A 19,895-nucleotide genomic window follows, 5' to 3' on the forward strand; every position below is an offset into this window, starting at 1 on the left:
AGGGTATCAAAATTTATAAAAAAAAAGCTTAATATTTATTGGTTTACTTTATTAAACATTTATTTCAATGTAAGTTGTTTAAGTTGCTTCGTTTTATGTGATAATACTTTCTCTTTAATTCTATAAACAGACATAATTTCTTCTTCAGTTACAAAGTTCCGCTGTTCAAGTCCTATAATTGCTGTGTCGAGAATACCGACTAATTTGTCAATCGAAATTTTTTTGTTTTCAATAACCTCTGTGTCACTTTCTTCACTATCGGAAGTGAATTATAGTGACGAGGAATTTGATTTAAATCATATCAAAGACGGAGTACATCGAGATGAAATACTACATTTAGTAAGGAATTATAAGCTGAATAAAATAAAAACATCTGCCCTGAAGATAAGGATAGTGCTGACAGATGAACTTCCAGTTCATTGCGTGCCGCAACGTGTCCCCCCCCGGCAAAGCAGTGTGAAATTGATAAACAGATTTTGGAATGGTTAGAGAAACAAAGGATATGCTTTTATCCATTTTTTGCAGCAATTCCACTTTTTGTTTAATGGACTTCGAAACATACTTTCGCTTTGTAGATCCTTTACATATAAGTAAATATATATCAGAAATTCTATTTGACATAATCGAAAGTTCAAGCTTACTTTTATAAAATTGCTCTAACAGTCTGCAAAAAATAATAAGCCGGATCCAATTCGAAGATTAAGGAACAATGCAATCTGCAACATTAACTGAATTAGCTAATTTTAGCTGAACTTATACCGTCTGTTATACATTAAACACACATTCGTAAACGTATTTTGCACATGCGCACACGCATATTTACAGCTGTAAAGGTCTTACATGCATGCGGTAACACGCCGCATGCGCAGAAAGTTTGTAGCTTTGAGGTCCGGATTATAGGTCATTCCGTATTATGTGTGTCTGAATTAATGACTTTTGACTGTATTTGACTGTATTAGCACAAAAAATGAAGCAACTTGAACAACTTACATTGAAAGAAATGTTTAATAAAGTAAACAAATAAATGTTAAGCTTTTTTTTTGTAAATTTTGTTAACCTTTAAATCATAATTGCTCTTTATTTCATAAATTATGGTTTCATATTTTTAATTGTATCATTTCTGCATGCCATCTTACCAGATTTAAATTGATGATCTATAATCCGGAATCACCGAAGTCCTGTTATGTAAATTCTTATGTATTTTTTTTGTTTTGTTGTATATAATTATACTGTGCATATTGTATTCTTAGTTATTATATTATTTTACTGTGTTTAATGAATTTGTATTGAGCTTATTTTAAATTAATGTATAATATTTAATATTGTTAAACTTTACAGCAAAGCTCCCTTAAGTTGACAGAATTGTGTTACTGTTAAAAGGGCGCAGTTGTATTTCCGTTCTCACGCATAGGCTTCTTTGGAGGTTAGAGGTCACTGTCCGGCTGCATTTTTCCCCTTTTTCGCGGGGGTTGAAAACACGTTTTGCTCGTTCAGAGTCGAATAGTTCTAAGGGGCGGCGATTTATTTTTTGACAGAATTATAGGTTGGAAACATTCTTCTGTTGCGTGGGAAAGAAAGGGTCTGTCTTCTTGTAGAAAGTTCTGAATTTCTGAGAATTTCAGTGGCTATTTATTAGCTTTCTTTTAATTGGTGAAAGGGAGTCCAAGTTTCCTTAAGATTGGCTAAATTTTTAATTTTAGTGTTGTTTGAACCAATAGTAATTTTGAGGTGTTTCTTGGCGTGTGTAAACCGAGGTTTCTTAAGCCGTTGCACGGATGGCAGGGGGGATCCTTTTGGACTTGAAAAAAAAAAAAAAAAAAAAAAAGCGGTTTTTAGAGAAGACTTTTAAGAGGTTTTTTGGAGCTTTAGGGGTTGACTTCTTTGACGGTGGCACCTACAGGGCCGGCCGTGGTCAGTGAGGTGCTGAGATGCAGCGGAGGAAAAATGCGGCGGTTCTTCGGTGGTCGACCGCGGTATACAGTTAAGTTTTTATCTCCGAGATTTCTGGGTACGGAGGGTCCGAGACAGTGTGGGTGCTCGACATGTTTGACGGCGGCAATTCTTGCGGCCTATTTTCAATTTCGTTGCTGAGATTTCTTTTTCCCATTTGTGGAACAGTCTGAACTGCTCGTTCGTGCTGGAGTATCTATTTTGCTTTAGAAAAATTATAGTATTAGATTATAGGAAATATGGAAGGTCGTCATCGCCTGAGGTCTGCTTTGGTCTTTTGTCTCCAGTTTCGACCTCCTTCTCTTATCTTCAGTGGAACTTCGAAAACGGGAAGTTGATTGAGTGAAAGTGCTGCTTAACGGAGGAATTTGAAAACTTTAAACTGGAACTATGAAAAGGCTCCAGTTCCAGAAAACAACGATGAAGATTTGGCAGTTATTGTTTCGGGATTTGTAATTTAGATCGGGGCAGCTCCCTGAGTCTCTCAAAGGTGGTACGCCGATTTCGTGAGTGGCTTTTTAATTTTCATTGGTGTTTTATTTTGATGCATAATCCTTTTAAATTTGGAAATGTTTAATACTAAAGCAAGAGTTGACATGTTAAGTAGATAAAAATTGAATATTTTTACCAAATTTCTAGCTGAGAAAGTAATTTTTTATTTAATGTTTAATAGTCAGAAGTCAATTGAACTAATTGGAGGAAGTGAATCTTTGTTTTAATGTTTAAGTGCTATGTTCAATATGATTTATTCTAAATTAGTCTTTTTAAATAAATTTAATCTTCTTGGTTTCCTGCTTAAAATGATTAAGAACTGTGACGTGTTTCACGATGATTTTTGTATTAATGGAATAATGTTAAATATGAGATTGATATGAAAAGAAAAACTATGAGTAACTTTAAAAGATTTTGTAGGGGTAGTCTGGCCAGCTATCTTAAATTATAATGTGTGGGAATTGTCAATAAATGTGTTTATTATCTTTATTATTGTATGTTTTTTTTTTTGTGTATTAATTGTGGTCTACTGTAGGTCACCCATGTGATCCTAACAGAAACATGGTTTTTCAACCGAACCTGGGTAATTATATTGCGGTAGTAGAAAAATAAGTTTTTGTGTTGGTGACTATACGATCTGTTTACTGATTTTGTTTTGATTTGATGAGTAGACTTCTTAATTGGGAGATTGTATCTTTCCCCGGTGTTTTGAAGAGATCTGTGTGGTATTTGAAATGTTAAAGGTTTAAGGCTATCTCTAGATTTTGTATTGAAATTTATGTGTTTACATTTTGGAGATATAAATTAGTTTTAATTTAGTGAGAGATAGCCTGGCAAAGATTTTGTTGTGGAAGTGCGTTTTCGAATTTTGTTTTTGTCAATTAATCGTGATTCTACCAAAAACACCAGGGAGGATATCTTTCTTTGATGTCTCTTAGATTTTAAAGGTTTTGATTATGTAAGTAAAGTGTTTAGTACAAAGTTTAGTAGTTAGCTTTAGTTTGTTCGTTTTTTTTTTTTTTTTTGTCGCGGCACCAAGCAGTCAGTTTTAAAGAGATAAAAGTTAAGCGTAAAAATATTATTTTTTTTTCTACGTAACAAATGGTGCCGTGACCTCGCGACTGGTAGACCACTGTATGTAAATGCGTATTTTGAATTATGTATTGAATTTCTATTTTGTTTATGCTTATACTGTGTTTTGAGTAGAGCTGAATTTTTATGTTTGCGTTTACCTACCTCTCTGACTCACCTTTTACTTAATTTAAAGTAAGGTATGGTAATGGAATTTTTCTGAATTCCTTGTGTTAACTGCATTTTAATTGTTTGATTTGGTTAGTTCCATTTTTAGTGAATTATTTTTAATGTCGGAACAATTGTTTGTTTTAACTTAACAGTGAAGTTTTTTTAAGTTCGTAAATTGTGTTAATGGATTAGGGAATTTGTACAACAGATGTGTATTTTATTTTGAGTAATTGAGTTGCTTTCTTAACTTTAATGCACATTCGTTTTGTAAAGTTGCGAGGGACCAGCGATAGTCTGTTTAGAAATTTGACTGAATTTTTTTTTAGATTTTAGGGAATTGTTTAGATTATCAGCTTGGATGAAGTTGTTTAGCTTTTTGTGTGTTCAATTATTCTGTGGTTGTGGTTTGGCTTAACGAGTTGTACAAGTAGTAATTGAGATTCCACCTAATTTCTGAGTTTTGTAGTTTGATGATTAGTGATTACTGTTGGTGAGAAATGGTTAAACGGTAGAAGTGTAGTGTTTTAAGAGAATTTAGAATTGCGAGTTATGAGAATTTTGTACGACAAGGTAGAATATTGTTGTGTTGTGAAATTTATGAAATTAGGATAATTACTCTTCTATACTCATTGTGTAGGTGTTCAGGTTGTTTAACTGCTAGTCTGGTGAGGAAATTAACAGTAAGTTGTGTAATATTGTTTTTAATTGTGAGTTAAATTGTTAAAGAGTAATCTATTTGATTTTTTTTTAGTTTTTATTTTTTTGTCACTGGATTTCGGTTCTTGATTGAATTTGTTGCACAATTATGGTTTTAATTCTAATTCGGTATTTGAGTTTTGTGCTGGTTTGGATCATTGGTGTGAAATGAGAATGAATACTTATTTGGGAGACTTCAGGTTGCTGGAGCGGTTTTTGTGTGAATTTGATATTATGGTTTTTTTTTTTTTTTTTTTTCATTAGTATTATGCTATGCATTTTCAGTTTATTGCCATTGTTTTAAACTCACAAGACTTCTTGTTGCTTTTATACTTGGGTAGAGACACTGCCAGGTTTCAGTGTGGATTTTTACTTGGAGCTTAGTGTACAGATTTTGTGGAGTTATTGATTTTGAGTTGAGTTTGAGTTTATTTTTTGGAGATTTTGAGTTTTAAAACACTTCCTCCTTGTTTGAGATTTTCACATTTATTCCTTGCAGGTATTTTTGGTAGTCTATTTGGTAGATTTTTCGTGTTTATGCTAAAGTCTGCATCTCATAATTGCAGAGCATGCACTTGTGTCCTGAACAGACTGCTGTCTCGTTTTCTAAATTGGGGTTTTGTATGTTTCATTTTGTTTGTTTACTATGGGCGTTTTTGTATAGATGTTGCTCAATACTGCATTTTCTCAAATCAGTGCACATTCCCTAAACAGCTTTTGTAGACAAATTTTTTATGTTTCATACGGTTTAAATTTTAAGGGTATTTTGAACACCTTTTGTTATTTTGAAATTTTTATATGTGTTCTTTAACTTGCTTCAGTTCGGTCTTGATGTAGTCCTGGTGACAAATTTTTGTTTAGATTTTTTTTTCAGTAATTGAATTTCTATTGAGTTTTGATTCCTTACATTTGTTTTGAATTTTCTTTGGCTCTTTGAAGAATTTTTTTAAAAGTTCCGAGTTTATTTAGCTGGTTTTCACTTTGTTGGTGGTATGCGCTTGTTGAGAGTTTTCTTAGTTTCGGTTTTAGTGCGTGACTCCATAGTGGTTTGCTTTTAGGGATTTATTCGGCTGGTCCGAATTTTCATTTCCTGGTTCAAGTTAAGTTTTCAAATTTTTTTTTGCCTAATGTTCTAGTTACGCGTTAGACGTTTTTTGGTTTAGATTTTGGTCAAGTTACTGAATTCCGTTTCTGGAGATTCTCTCTGCGTGTGTGTACTTCCTTTCAGTTTAGAGGTTATTTTGATAAATTTTTTCTGGTTCTTGTTGTTTGCTTCTGTTGTTGGTTAGGATATTAAATGCTTCTATTTATTTACTCACTAGTTGTTTGGTTGTATCTGGTTATGAGCATTGTGTTACCAAGTTAGTAATTAAAGGTATCAGTGACACTTCACTCTTGCTGTCTTTGTAGTTACAAATTGATTTGTATTTAAATTGTTCTAGTTGAATTTTCTTAATTTGTTGGTTTAAGTGTAGGTAAATTTTTAACAGTTGTACTTATCACTGTTCTCCGTGACTACATCCAAGTGTGTAATAATATTCTGCAGTTATGCTTAATCTTATGCAATTATTAAGGTGTGTGTAGAAAAATCTTGTTTCTCAAAATTTTTCTTTTTCCGTACCGTGGGGGAATTGTTATGTAAATTCTTATGTATTTTTTTTTTGTTGTATATAATTATTGCGTGTTATTTTACTGTGCATATTGTATTCTTAGTTATTATATTATTTTACTGTGTTTAATGAATTTGTATTGAGCTTATTTTAAATTAATGTATAATATTTAATATTGTTAAACTTTACGGCAAAGCTCCCTTAAGTTGACAGAATTGTGTTACTGTTAAAAGGGCGCGGTTGTATTTCCGTTCTCACGCATAGGCTTCTTTGGAGGTTAGAGGTCACTGTCCAGCTGCATTTCCCCCCTTTTTCACGGGGGTTGAAAACACGTGTTTTGCTCGTTTAGAGTCGAATAGTTCTAAGGGGCGGCGATTTTTTTTTTGACAGAGTTTTAGGTTGGAAACTTTCTTCTTTGCGTGGGAAACGGAAATCGCTTTGTTAAAGTTTGCAGTTTTCTTACTTCAAGACAGTGGGGTAGGTTGGTAATTGGATACTCGTAAAAGTTAGTTTCACTTGTTAGTTGGGGGGTCTATTTCTTTTTCTCACGTTATATGTGCAGATGTTTTCGGATTGCATTGTCAGATTTTCTGGTGTTTGATTCGCCATGGGTGTGTCATTTTCTCAATTTAGATAACATAAAATTCCGGGATTGGTAAGATTTAATTTTATGATTTTTTTGAAAGCCTATGAACTCACAGAGGCGGAGAAACCGAGTTTTCCTGGGTGCTTGCACCAGGCTAGAGATCATTCTGATTCAGATTTCTGAGCGAAAAGGAAAGGAGAAGCAGAAAGTTTTGCGGGGCGAGCGACTTGTACAAGCGGGCTGCGGTGATGTGATGGTTGTAGCGGATTTTGATTTGAGTGAAATTTTGAGCAGCCGCGATGTGAAAGAGAAAGAAAGATCGTGGGGCGCTTTGCTCTGCTGCGGGCTTCCTGTGCAAGAGGGACTGGGTACCGTTTTCTTTTCTGCGGGATATTTAAAAGTTTTGTGCGAGATGCAAGGAACATTTCCCTGCGTGATGTATGGAGAACTGTGTGCGAGCTACAAAGAGCTTTTTACTGAGAGCTGCTTGAGATGCATAGAAAAAAATCTACCAAGAAAATTTAGCACAGATTCTCTCTCTTCACCTGAATCGCCGGTTAATCTCCAAGAGCCTTTTTCCGAAACATTCAGCATAAATGTTGCCTCGACGCTTCGATGATGCATGTGATTGTGCTAAAACTGGTGTCTATTCAGCTACCTGTTATTGAATTGAAAAAAGATCCTTCTAAATTGGACTATTGGTTCCCACCTAATGAACAGTAAAGAAAAATGGGCTTGGCTCATTTCCATGTGGATTGGACACTAAGGATCCGGCTAATCAGGAAAAACTGTTTTCCATCTGTGAGTGAAATTTTTTTTAAGTATATATTCTCTCTCTCTCTCTCTTTCTTAGTTTTCCCTAATGCAGAACAGTTAATAGTGATTTATCTACCAGTATATTGTTATTACTTATATAAATTAAATATTACAGTTAAAAAAATTGAGAAGTTATTTATAATTTCAAGTGAAGGCCAGTTTTGGGAGGATTAAAATTTGTTTCACCTACTGAATTTTGTGAGCTAGAAAAACGTTACTTTCTAATTAATAAGAACATGTTATTTGGAGGATTAAATTTTGTTACACCTAATGTATTTGAAAAAAAAATAACAATGTTAATCTTAATTAATGTAAGCTGTAATTTGGTGTAGTATTATGTGTTATTTTGCTTAGAAAAATATGTATTACTGATCAGTTATCCATTATTTAATTATATGATATATTCAAGAATTTAATAAATGTGTGTTTAAAATTTAATTGCATTTGTGTATTTATGTAGCATATAATTTACTGTGGTCTGTCATGTCCCTCCATTTGTTTGAGCCGGGAGGCTTTTAAGAAACATGGAGTTTAATTGAATTTGGAGTTATTGATATTTCCCTTTACATAGGTTACTCACAACGCAAACCTAAAAAGTTAAATTGTACTATACCACTATACGATTGATTGCTAGATATGATATACGATTGATTGATAGATATGATATACGATTGATTGATAGATTTACTATACGAATATTTTTAAGAATGTTGAAACGATATATGAATATTATGAATTAGATCTTGAATGTGAATTATTTGATTTTTGATTTTTTTTTTTTGTTAATTTTTGTCCGGCACCATCAGTCAAAGTCCAAAGGTATTTAAACACCAACATAAAAACATAATTATTTTCTATATAACAGTCCCGACGAGTCTGGATTTCGGACTTTGTACTGTAATACACTCAATATGAGCACAATTAGTTATTCGGAGAATATAAAGTCTATTCTCAATTTCCCTCCAGAGGTTATTAAGCATTAGTGAAGTCACAGTAGGTGTTTCTCTGGTGATTTGATTTTTCAATTCTTTGATGCTGCGAATTACTGTAGCATAAACTTGGTTGTTCAGATATCTCCTGAAAAAGAAGTGAAGTGGTGTGACATCCAGAGAACGGGTTGGCCATGGAATTAGTGCACTTCTACCAATCCAATGATCTGGGAATATTTCCTCAAGGAGCACATATATATGTGTAGCACAATGATAGGGGATCCCATCCTAATTGGAAAAAATGTTTGGCTGCATTTCTTCTAATTGTGGTACCAAAAGCAGTCTCAGTATAACAAAGTAACTGTCCGAATGAACTGATGGCTTCGAGAAAAGAAGAGACCAGTCACTTTGTTATGAGTTAATGCCCATCAAACATTAACTTATGGCTGTCTCACTTAATTTCCATTACACCCTGCAGTTATGACATCCAAATCCTGCAGTTATGACATCCAAATCTTGCAGTTATGTGGGTTAACCTCTCCTCAGACACGAAATGTTGCTTCATCACAATATGATTTTGTAAAGAAATTGGTCATAATTTTTTATATGGGCAAAAATGTCTATAGAAAGTTCCTTACAAATGACTCGATCATTAGGTTTGATATATAGGCTGATCAGCAATTTATATGCAGTCAGATTCAACCATTCATGAAGAACTTTATGAATAGTCGACCTGAGAATTCCTATTTGCAAACTGGCATGGCAAATGGATTTATTGGGACTGCACACAAATACATCTCAAATGGTGGAAACATTTTTATCACTGATGCCTGGCCTAGCTGAACCTAATTTATGCAAAACATGTTAAATCACTCAAAACTGTTTTATCCATCTTTTAATTTAACTGTTTCGTTGGTGGAGGCTTGTTAAATTCATGTTGGAATCACCTCTAAACTGTTTTCAAACATTTTGTTTCCCATAATCAGAGAACACCTATTGCTTTTTCAATACATGACATCATTTTGTCTGTATACAAACAAGTTCCTTGTTTCCATTCTCCTATTAGAAGAGACGAAATTCCTTGAACTAAAGATTATATTGTTATAAATTTATTTTCTGTCACTTCGTAAAATTACGTTTCAGTTTAACTTTGTCATCTGGGGATTAAATTACGAACACACTATATTTGGTAATCCTTATATGTTTCTTTATGTCTAGTTTCTTTTACGTAAAAATTCCATTTCTGGGAACTATCATCTTAACTTTCAGTATGTAAAGCTCACTCATTTTTCCTTCACTTAGTAGCTGAACATTTAATAATGTCACATAAGTATAGCTTACAGAATTTGCCACTAACAGAACACGATACTCATATCTATGTTTCAAAAGTGCTCACTACTGGCTGAGTGGCAAGACTGCTGAACACTGGTAGTTAGATTTGGGTTCTAATCTTGGAAAAGGAGCTGGCTTCATGGAAGTTTTCATAAATTTCTTCTTGTGTAACGTCAGTATGAGTCAGTTTCCCTCAAAATTCCCTACATGAAATCATTCATTCCCTTAGGCTAATAACATTTGCAGGCTTTGTCATAACCCATATAATCCAATCAAGAAGTACCAAGATTGATAGGGTTACCAAAATGTCAACTGGAGATATTAGAAATTATTATCAAGAAAATAGGACTCAGTATAATTAATATGTAGCAAAATTACTTAGGACATTTCAGAAGGTGAGGGGAAATTTATTAGAAAATGAAAAATATATGAGAGTCCAGGTCAGTGTGTCACAGCTGCATTCATGTCTGTGGCCACACGTACCACTGGTGGGTCACCTTTTCTGCAGTTTTATATGGGAATATGAATTTCTTTGATCTTTAAGGCACTCTGCTCAAATTATTCCCAAATTATAAATATATATAATCTCATAAGTGCATTTCTTTATTACTTGTAAAAATGCAGAAAGTTCTAAAATTTTGGAAATAATAAAATTTTTTTTTTTTTTTTTTTTTACATAATGGTGTTTAGAATATATGAACATCTGTTGCAATATTCTGGAAAGTACGAAGCATTCTTCAAAAGTAAATAAAATTGATGTAAAATACTATTAATTTCTGTGACCAGTATTATTTTGATAGCTGCATTTTCAGTATTTCAACCCTTATAATTTTATTATTTCATATTTTGGATTTAATTTGGATTTCACATTTTTATCTTTCAGAAGAATTTCATCAAAAGATCCGAGAAAATTGAGATCTGCAGTTAGTTCATTTCTTGATTTTCTTATTTTAGTTACGAATACAATTGCAAAATTTGGTAAGTAGATTAAAAAAATTAATGTAATATGAAACATTATTTATTTATCATTTATTATTATTTATCATGAAAGTGATCAGAAATTATTTGTAATGATTGATGCTTGCTGTTCAAGATGTGTTTTATGATTTAAAATTTTAATCAGTAAATCTTTACTTTTTAAAAGTAAAATGTATACATTAAGGTATAAAAAATTTTATGAACAAGAACTTTCCATTTATATACAGTGTCATGAATTTTTATTTATGGGAAGAGAGACTACTCGAGTTATCCCCACAAAACACTTATTTTGAATTTCAAAATATAAGCAGTTGTTTACAATTAATGTCACATAGTCTTTTTTTCTGTTTGCTCATTTAAATAGACTGGCAAAATATTAAGAAACAACTATAAAAAGGTGCTTTAAAGCTGTAAATTCTGTTAAATATGTTAACTTTTTGTTAGGGGCTGGAATATATATATTCCACACATTCACTACATTAAATAAGGTTAAAGAAATTAGAGACTTAAAATTTCTGAATTAATGCAGAACAGGAAATGATTGACTTTGCTGATATGTTTTTATGTGCCTTGCTGGTTGAATAAATGAATAAATGACTTCAATCCATAAAAAATTAGTCTGTTAGGTGAAAAGATTAAAGTGATATTCAGTAAAAGGTGATTAGATTAAGGTCAACATTATCATGTAGTCTGGTGGCATTCATCTTTGTTATACATAAACATGCAAATCTTTACTCCTGTTCTTTTAGCACATGTGGAAAAGATTGCAAGGGAGTATTTTAAATTGCATTTTCAAGGCTTGTATGGGTGGCTGAATAAAATGCATGTGAAAGCAGGTTAAAGACCCTGGTGATGTCCAATGAACAGAAAGAAGGTTTTCTTAATTAGTTAGTCACATTTTTGTTTGGAGAGTGATTCATGATATGTTACAATCTGGAAGGAGCGAAACACATTCATTTGTGAAAGGCTTTGGTAGAGTCATGATATGTGCATATGTCATTTAGAATAGCCAAAGTGAACTATACATTTTGGCATGCTAAAATATGGAGATTTCTTGATCTTTATCTCAAGCTGTTAAGGGTGCAATCTGTAATAACTTTCTCTTAATGAATGACTGTGTTTGTCTCTATCATGCTGTGCCATTGACTGATTATCTTGAGGGTGAAAAAATCCAATAGATGGCTTGCATATTCTCTGAATTTTTAAATCCGGAGACTATCTGGATATTAAATCTAATTGGACATGTGGGATGTATTAGGAAGCAATTAGAATCATCACAGTTCCCACTGAAGACTTTCCAGGAGCTTAAGCACTATTCATAGTGAATATGCTTTGTTACTACAGGAACTCCTGGACCTTTTAATTGTACAGCATAGCAAATTCCTGTAAAGCATGTGTTTTGGTCTTGAAATCGTGTGTCTTATTAATTGTTTCTGTGTATCTCTACAAAGTTATAATACTAACTTCACTTTATTTTACACTTCCTATGCTGTTATTTAAATTTACTTTTTGCAGAAATGAGAAATTCTGCATTTTGAAGATATATTAGGCATTGCAAAATAAAGAGCTTGTACAAGATCAATGTTCAGTTGGAAAATCATTTAAGTTACAGTTTAAGTTTTTCCTTTAATTTTTACTGCTGGTCGATATGTCTTCTAGGATATGTAGACTGTATAAGGAAACAGTTATTAAATTAATTGCCTTAACTATTACACTGATACAGAATCATTTTGGTATAGAAGACATTTCAAAGACATCATGATTACTACAGTAATTAATAAATTTTAAATTACTGAATATGTAAGAGATTCTAATGGCTATTGTGTCGTATACCAATAACTGTCTTCTAAACAATTTAATAAGTTTTCTTCAGAGAGGAACTTTATTGTTTCTGACATACTTCTACATCAGTTTTTACTTTATTTATCAAAACTATTATGATGAGACAGCGAAAATAAAATCTCCCACAATTTTTATTGTGGAGGATTTTATTCATAGAGATGGCAATTATTACAGATTTTCCATAATTATTATCAACTAGCTATTACCCAGCATCCCTTGCAATGGTACTTAAAGAAAAGAAAGTATTTATGTTTTAATTCTGTTTATTGAAAGGTTTTTAAATACACAATACTTTTTTCCACCTGATGCAGGCAATTTAACTTTTCTAACCACATAGCAACATTCCTGGTGATTCATTCTTAAATTAGATTGTAGTGAGTAGTGTATAATACATTATGATTTATCCATCTTTCTTGATTCACCACATGCAGATGAAGACTGTAATCATAATTAGCATCGTAATGCAATGAGCCAAGATTTAAATCAGCGTGCAGTGTTCATCTAGATTGATCAGTGCGTACTGAAATATTTTGCAATCTTGCTATCCATTGCTCATTTGTTTCATATGAATGGGCTTGAGCAGTGCATACTTGAACGTTTTCCAATCTTGCTTCCTGTTGCCAGTTTGTTTCTGAAGCTTATGATGCCCCCCTTTTTTTATTGTGCTTAAAGTGCAAATCAAGCAACCAGTTTTTGCTCTAGTGACATAATTGATTTCATAGCAAAAGTAAGGCTTTGTGATGTCTATTACAAATTCACTTTCAAAAGCAAAGAAAATGCACGTGATGCAATAAGACTCATGTTGATGCGTGCATGTTATTGCACGCAAAATTAAATATCTTATGCTTTTCTGAACTATAACACATTTTGAAATATTTTAATTTGAGCAGTGCAACACATTTCTCTTAAATAGCAGAGTTTTTTATTAAATTCGAGACAAATTAATATAATTGCGTTTTCCCGAGTGGCAATAAAAGTTTTTTATATCACCATGTGTTCTGATTAAATTTGAAACATATATATCTTACACTTTTGCAGAGTGGCAATGCAAAGCTTTCAGATTGCTGAGTTTTTATTCATCAGAAGTTTGTTAAATTCACGTAAAATATTTATATATATTGAATTAAAAAAAAAAAAAAATGTAGCCGTCGACCTTTCCCAGGATCCAGAAAAGAATTGTAGAATGTTTGGTGACAGTAGGCATAGTAGTGACTGAGTGTATCATGAAAAAGCAAACAAACACACAAACAGACATTCTTCTTTATGTATATGGATATCCATGTTTTATTACAGAATTACAAGTGTAAGAAATATTGTTATGGAAAATAGCAAGTTTAGTGATGAACTGTGAGCTCACAGTGTTGTGTTATGTTGCAAATTTTAATTATGTTAATATGTGTTTTAAGTTATCATTATTCAAGCATTTTTTTTATTTGTACTCATGTATATTTTAATCTGGTAAAAAGAGTATTCTTAATAACTGTAGCGTAACAAAGGCAGGAAATGGTTGCGAGGAGACACCTGGTTTATGCCCTTTTACTAACAGTGGAAGCAGTTAGGGGTATTATCGTTTTCTTCGCTGGTGACCTTTTACTAATGGCGCTGAAATGAAAATCGGCTTTCTCATTCTCAGTTGTTTTCGCTTTGATATAGTTGCAATTGTTTTTTACTTCAAGACAGTGGGAGATTGTTAGAAGCTTAGATAATTGGATTTTTCTTATCACTAGTTTCCATTGGTTAGATGGGAGGTCCAGTTTACTTTCCCACATTTCAGAGTACAGATGGTCAGGATTGCCTTATTTTGATTCGTTGTGGGGGTGAAATTTCTCAGCTGTAGATAAAGTAAAATTCCGGGATTGGCGAGATCTATGATTTTTTTATAAGCCTATGAAATTTTCGGGGGTGGAGAGACGAGTTTACTCGGAAGCTTGCACCATGTTAGATATCATTCGGATTCTGATTTTGAGCAAAAAAAAAAGAAGGAAAAGGAAAAAAAGTGTGTGGGGTCTTGCTCCCACAAGCGATGTGAACCAGTGGCTGTGGATTTCTGGCATTTAGCAGATGAGTGTTTGCATTAAAAAAAAGGCACTAGAGCTCATCACAAAAATTTATATCATCATCATTTCTCCATTATAATTTTCCGAGAATTGGAAATAGGTATTCTCGAGGTGATGCAGATACCAGTGGGTTTCTTGTTTATCTTTCCTAGTGCCCTTCAAGGCATTTTTTCCTGGTTTATTGAAGTGTTCCTGATAAAGACTGTTCCTGATTTAAAAGAAGCTGCCTGATACCAGTATGTTTCCTTGATTTTATTGAAGCAAAAATTAGACATTCCCGAAGTGAATATACCTGGCACTTAGAAGTTCCAGATCCATGTGTAGTTATTACTATCCGATACCTGTGGTTCCTGACGCTTAGACATTCCACTCAGAAATATGTTTCTGAAGAATGAACTTTTTCCCTGATCTGGCGGTTAGTTTTACAAAAAGGACTTCACCCCGTTTCCAGATATTCTTGTACAAAATGGACTTCAACGCGCTAGTGTTAGTTTATTAACTGTAATCAAAGTGTTGACTCAAGGAAATAGACTTCCTCCATGAGAAAAATTGGATGCTTTTCTCAAGATTATATGTTCCAGCAAATCTGTGAGTTATTTTTTAAATTTGTCTACTTCTCTATCTTTTCAAATTACTTAGAAGAAAAACATTTGTTTTATATGTGTAAACTACTAAGTGATTAGAATATTCTGAATAATGACTAGTTAACCTGAAGTCTGAAAATGAAGGTTTAAAGATTTGTGTTACCAGCTTAATTAGTAAGCGGGTATGTTGATTTTGGGAATGAATGAGTGTTATTTTTCATCTTAAGGTTTATTAATTATTGTAAGCTGTAATTGTGTGTGACAATATATGTTACTTTTCATAGTTAAATATGTGGTAGGATTGACTGATTAGTTATCCAATATTTAGTAATATAATTTTATTCTAGAAATCAATAAATGTGTATGTTTAATCATGTCTGTTTTTTTTGGGGGGGGGGTTCTGTCATGTCCCACCATTTGTTTGAGCTGGGAGGCTTTTTAAGAAACATGGAGCTTTATTGAATTTGGTGTGATTGATTTTCCTTTTACTTAGGTATTCTCACAACGCGAATCTAAAATTTAATTTGTACTACCACCATACAATTGTTCTTATGATGATTATATATTTTTGAGTGTTTGTCCGGCACCTTAAGCGAGTTAAGGTTTTAAAAGTTTAAAACCCCCTAATTATCAGCTATTTAACTATAAATATTATGTCGCAAATTTTAATTATATTAATATATGTTTTAAGTTATCATTATTCAAGTTTTTTTTTTTTATTTGTACTCATGTATATTTTAATTTGGTGAAAAGAGTATTCTTAATAACTGTAGCGTAACAAAGGCAGGAAACGGTTGCGAGGATACACGTGGTTTATGGCTTTTTACTAACAGTGGAAGCAGTTAGGGCATTGTTGTTTTCTTCGCTGGTGGCCTTTTACAAATGGCGCTGAAATGAAAATTGGCTTTCTCATTCTCATTTGTTTTCGCTTTGTTAAAGTTGCAATTTTTTTTTATTTCAAGACAGTGGGGTCTGTCTTTTTCAAGACAGTGGTTTTTTTAGTTCAAGACAGTGGGGTTTGTTGTAAGCTTAGGTACCAAAATGTCACCAAGTTTGATGGCGGAAATTAGTCACCAAAACCGGCACCAGCTTTGCGATATCTCACTAAATTACCGAGATACCTATTTACTCAATATTTTTTATGTTACATTACACAGAAAAATCAACAATTTCACATATAACAGCACTAAAATTACCTATGTAAGTACAAAATTTATGACATTCTATACAACTATAGCGAACCTCCAAATATATGAAAAATCATATATTATGAACTTTATTGATATATTTTACTTAACCTTTCAGCATACGCGCGGGACAAATTTTACCCCAGTGTTCGTTGTTCGGAGTCATCCCCCCCCCGTATAAATAAATGCATTTTTTAAAAATGAATGTATAAATGACTAATAACTATGTGAATTCTGTTGAAACTTTTTTTCCAGTTTTAATTCGAGATAATCTTACTTTAAATTATACACACATTTCCATATTGATTACCTAAAGTAAACCATAAAAATCGAAATTTATGCAAAATTACTAACTTATTTAAAATATATATATGATTTCTTATATTAGAAAAATCAACTTTCATATGTACATATCTTTTAAATTTAAGTATTTATTTTAAAGAGTGGTTTGATAAAGCACTAGAGGAATATGAAAAGGCCACATTCTTACTAGCGTTTTCTCCTTAAAACTCAATATAATGTCATAAAATTATTCATATCAAGGAATGGATTCTAAATATGAATATTTAAAAAAATAACACATAGCTTCTTTTTTCCCTTTTACCTGAGTTTAATTATTCAAATTATCCCATTTTGAACAATCCTCACATAATGTGACAACATGTATTTTACAAACCAGTTTGTACAAGATACAGAGGTTTTGCGATTGTCTCTTCTGAGCATATCACATTGTCCTGAAGACCTTTGGAGTTTCTTAGGTTGAAGGTCTGCTGCATCTTCTATTCCTGCCAACCTTTTTGCACCAGTTTTGAGTTCTTTCAAGAGAGATGGAACTGCAACCCTTTTTAGAAGATGCTCTTTCACAAGCTCTAATGCTAAATCTTTGAGAAAAGCTTTTCGGTTCAAATCCACTTGGCCATTGTTTGATCAATGAATAATAAAAGCATTTTTACCTGCAATGTTCATTAGTCCAAAAAATACCATTAGAGGTCAATGGTGGCATTTTCTTGAAAAAGAGTAAGTTCCACATAACTCATCAACAGTATCAACATCACCTTTTGTAGAGTTGTAAAAAGTTATCATTTCGGGTTTGAGCTGCTCTTTTGACAATGGATCGATTTGATTATCCTTATGCATGGATGATAGAATAAGAACCAATTTACTCTTTTTTGGAACATATGATGTAAGAGTTGATTCATTAGCTCTAAACCCAAAAAGTGAAGAGTATAGAGACCTGTTTTTATTTGGCAGAAATCCTTGTGGAATTTCATGCTTTTCGAAGTGTTCGAACACAAGTCAATTTGTACTTTTTCAAGGATTATTCGCCAAAGGAATGCTCATGTACCAATTGTCCATAGTTATATTTCTTCTTGTGTCACTTATGGGTACAATAAATTTTTGTACAATATCCAATGCTGCATTTGATTGTCTATGTGGTCTGACAGGCTGCTGACCTGCATAAATTTCTAGGTTGTATGTGTAAAGTATACAAGAATCGCACAAAGCAAAATTTTTTATTCCATATCTTGCGAGCTTACTTTTTATATATTGTCTGAATTGACACCTTTCTTGAAATGGTCATCTTTCGCTGTTCTCGTGAATTTATGTCTTCAAACCTAATATACCTCAACAGGAAGTGGAATTGGTTGAGAGACAATGTTATTTAAAAAATAGTTATTCTGCTTCTGTCATTTGACCATAAATCTTTTGCGTTGAGATGTGCTGCTCTCAGCACTCCAGTATAATATAACAGGCGAAACAACTCTTCAGTTCAGTTACGTTTGTCTCTTGTGCATCATGTTCTCTAGAGAATTTGCTTCTTATTGATGAAATGTAAATATTTGTTATGTCACCAAAACTTCTGTTATTTCATCATCAAAAATTTGCAATAAACATTCAGTTGGCATTTTCAAATTTCTAAAGCTTTTCTTGACACCAGGTAAATGTGTCACTATGTTGTGCCACCGTGTCCGAACATTTTTCACAGATAATTTTTTGCTCCGTCTTTTCCCACTTAAAAAATCATCTGATGTCAAAGAAGATATCCTTCCTAAATCATGTGAATTGTCAGATTCAGTTTTATGAGCACTTTCAGAAATATTATCGCACTCAGAATTGGAATTTTCAATTTCACTAACTGTTTCAACACTAGCGAGAAGATCCTGCAGTTGTTGCTGTTCTCGCTCGTATGCATTCATCTCAATGAATGTCTCTCTAGAAGTGAAATGTTAGCACACATGTGGGGTAGCTACAATCCCATTTCACATTCCTTCTGCTAAAGCACAAAATCCCAAGGACACGAGAAAAATTCTTCTGGATGATCCCTTCTAAACCTTGACAGATACAAGAAGTACTGGAAAGGTCACATACGACCTTCCCTTATTTTCTAAGAAAAGGTTACAGGTTAGGTGGATTTTATCCCAGTACGTTGCTGACAGGTTAAATGTTTTTTCATTTTTCCCATAATTTTTCTAAGTTTTAACTGAAAAGTTATTCATTCTTTAAACCGTCTATGTTTAAAATGTTATAATCCACATTTCTTTGATGTGAGGATGGCAGAAAAACACTTACAGAATATTTTAAAATTTAAAGCATTATCTTTCTGTGTTCTTAAATGCCCTGCAAAACAGATGTGACATCTGGTTGGGTTGGAGACCCAAGATGTACAATAAGCATTTCTTGGATTATCATATGGTATCTGTGACCACCGAGTCAAAGAATTCACTAGGTTCTCTCATTCAAGTTCTTTTAAGGCCTGTCTTCATGAGGAGACATATCTCTGAACGTGTATTTCTGGATGTCTGCGGCACATGCACCAGAGTATCTATACAAGGAGACATATCTTTCTTTGGTGCTTTAGATACATGTCTGCAACACCTGCACTAGGAGTCATGATCATGTCGCATGAGGGAATGCATCGTCACCAGAGACATATTTGGTGGCAATCATGTATGGAAATCACCTGTCCAAAAAGCAATGGTGGCTACTCCCAGCATTTAGCTTACTGAATAACATACGACTCGTGGAGTTTTCATTATTATTTTAACAAACTTAATTTATGATGTGATATTTCTTTTGGATAATTTCCAATTGATTTCTTTATAAACTGAATATTTTTTCACCATGATACAAATGATTTGCTATTGTAAGCTATAGAGTGATGTACTTTTTCCTGTTTAAAGGGATTATTACACTCTCATGAGTAGCATGACAATATTGGTTAAGCACCAGGGGCAGTATACAATGTAAACCCACATGAAAGGGTGCAAAGCCAGCCATCTGATAAGAGGAAGGACTGAAACTTGACATCACAATTTCATAAAAGGTTATCTTTTATTCCTATACACTCTGAATTTTAACATATTTCTTGCATCATCTGTTCACAATACCACATTTACTTTCCGTATTCTTAATTACTATTTTTTAATGTTTATTTCATGTTACACAAAATTTTTTTTCATATTTTTAAAAATGTAATCTGAATTTTAGCTTATTTTTTATGCTTTCTGATCATATACATGCAAACACATAATGTTAGCAGGTTTTTCAAGCTTAATTCAGTTCCACCATAATTCACTACCCTACTTTACTTAA

At 32.8% G+C, this 19,895-nt stretch overlaps 1 protein-coding gene across 7 annotated transcripts in view; it reads left to right on the forward strand.

The window, feature by feature from the left end:
- Positions 1–19,895, forward strand: part of Tcs6 (Threonyl-carbamoyl synthesis 6) — a 35,098-nt gene that overhangs the window by 12,886 nt on the left and 2,317 nt on the right. For 2 of the 7 annotated variants that reach the window (XM_035367732.2, XM_035367734.2), the window contains exon 3: positions 10,537–10,631. In XM_035367732.2, the coding sequence (XP_035223623.1) occupies positions 10,537–10,631 (95 nt within the window). Of the gene's footprint in view, positions 1–10,343; positions 10,397–10,536; positions 10,632–19,483; positions 19,627–19,895 lie in introns of all 7 variants that reach the window. The other 5 variants (XR_015040309.1, XR_004759410.2, XR_015040307.1 and 2 more) reach the window with 5 other exon arrangements.

Source organism: Stegodyphus dumicola, chromosome 3, assembly GCF_044657685.1.
Source record: "Stegodyphus dumicola isolate Sdum_Otavi_A_Nest chromosome 3, ASM4465768v1".
Classification (NCBI taxonomy): domain Eukaryota; kingdom Metazoa; phylum Arthropoda; class Arachnida; order Araneae; family Eresidae; genus Stegodyphus; species Stegodyphus dumicola.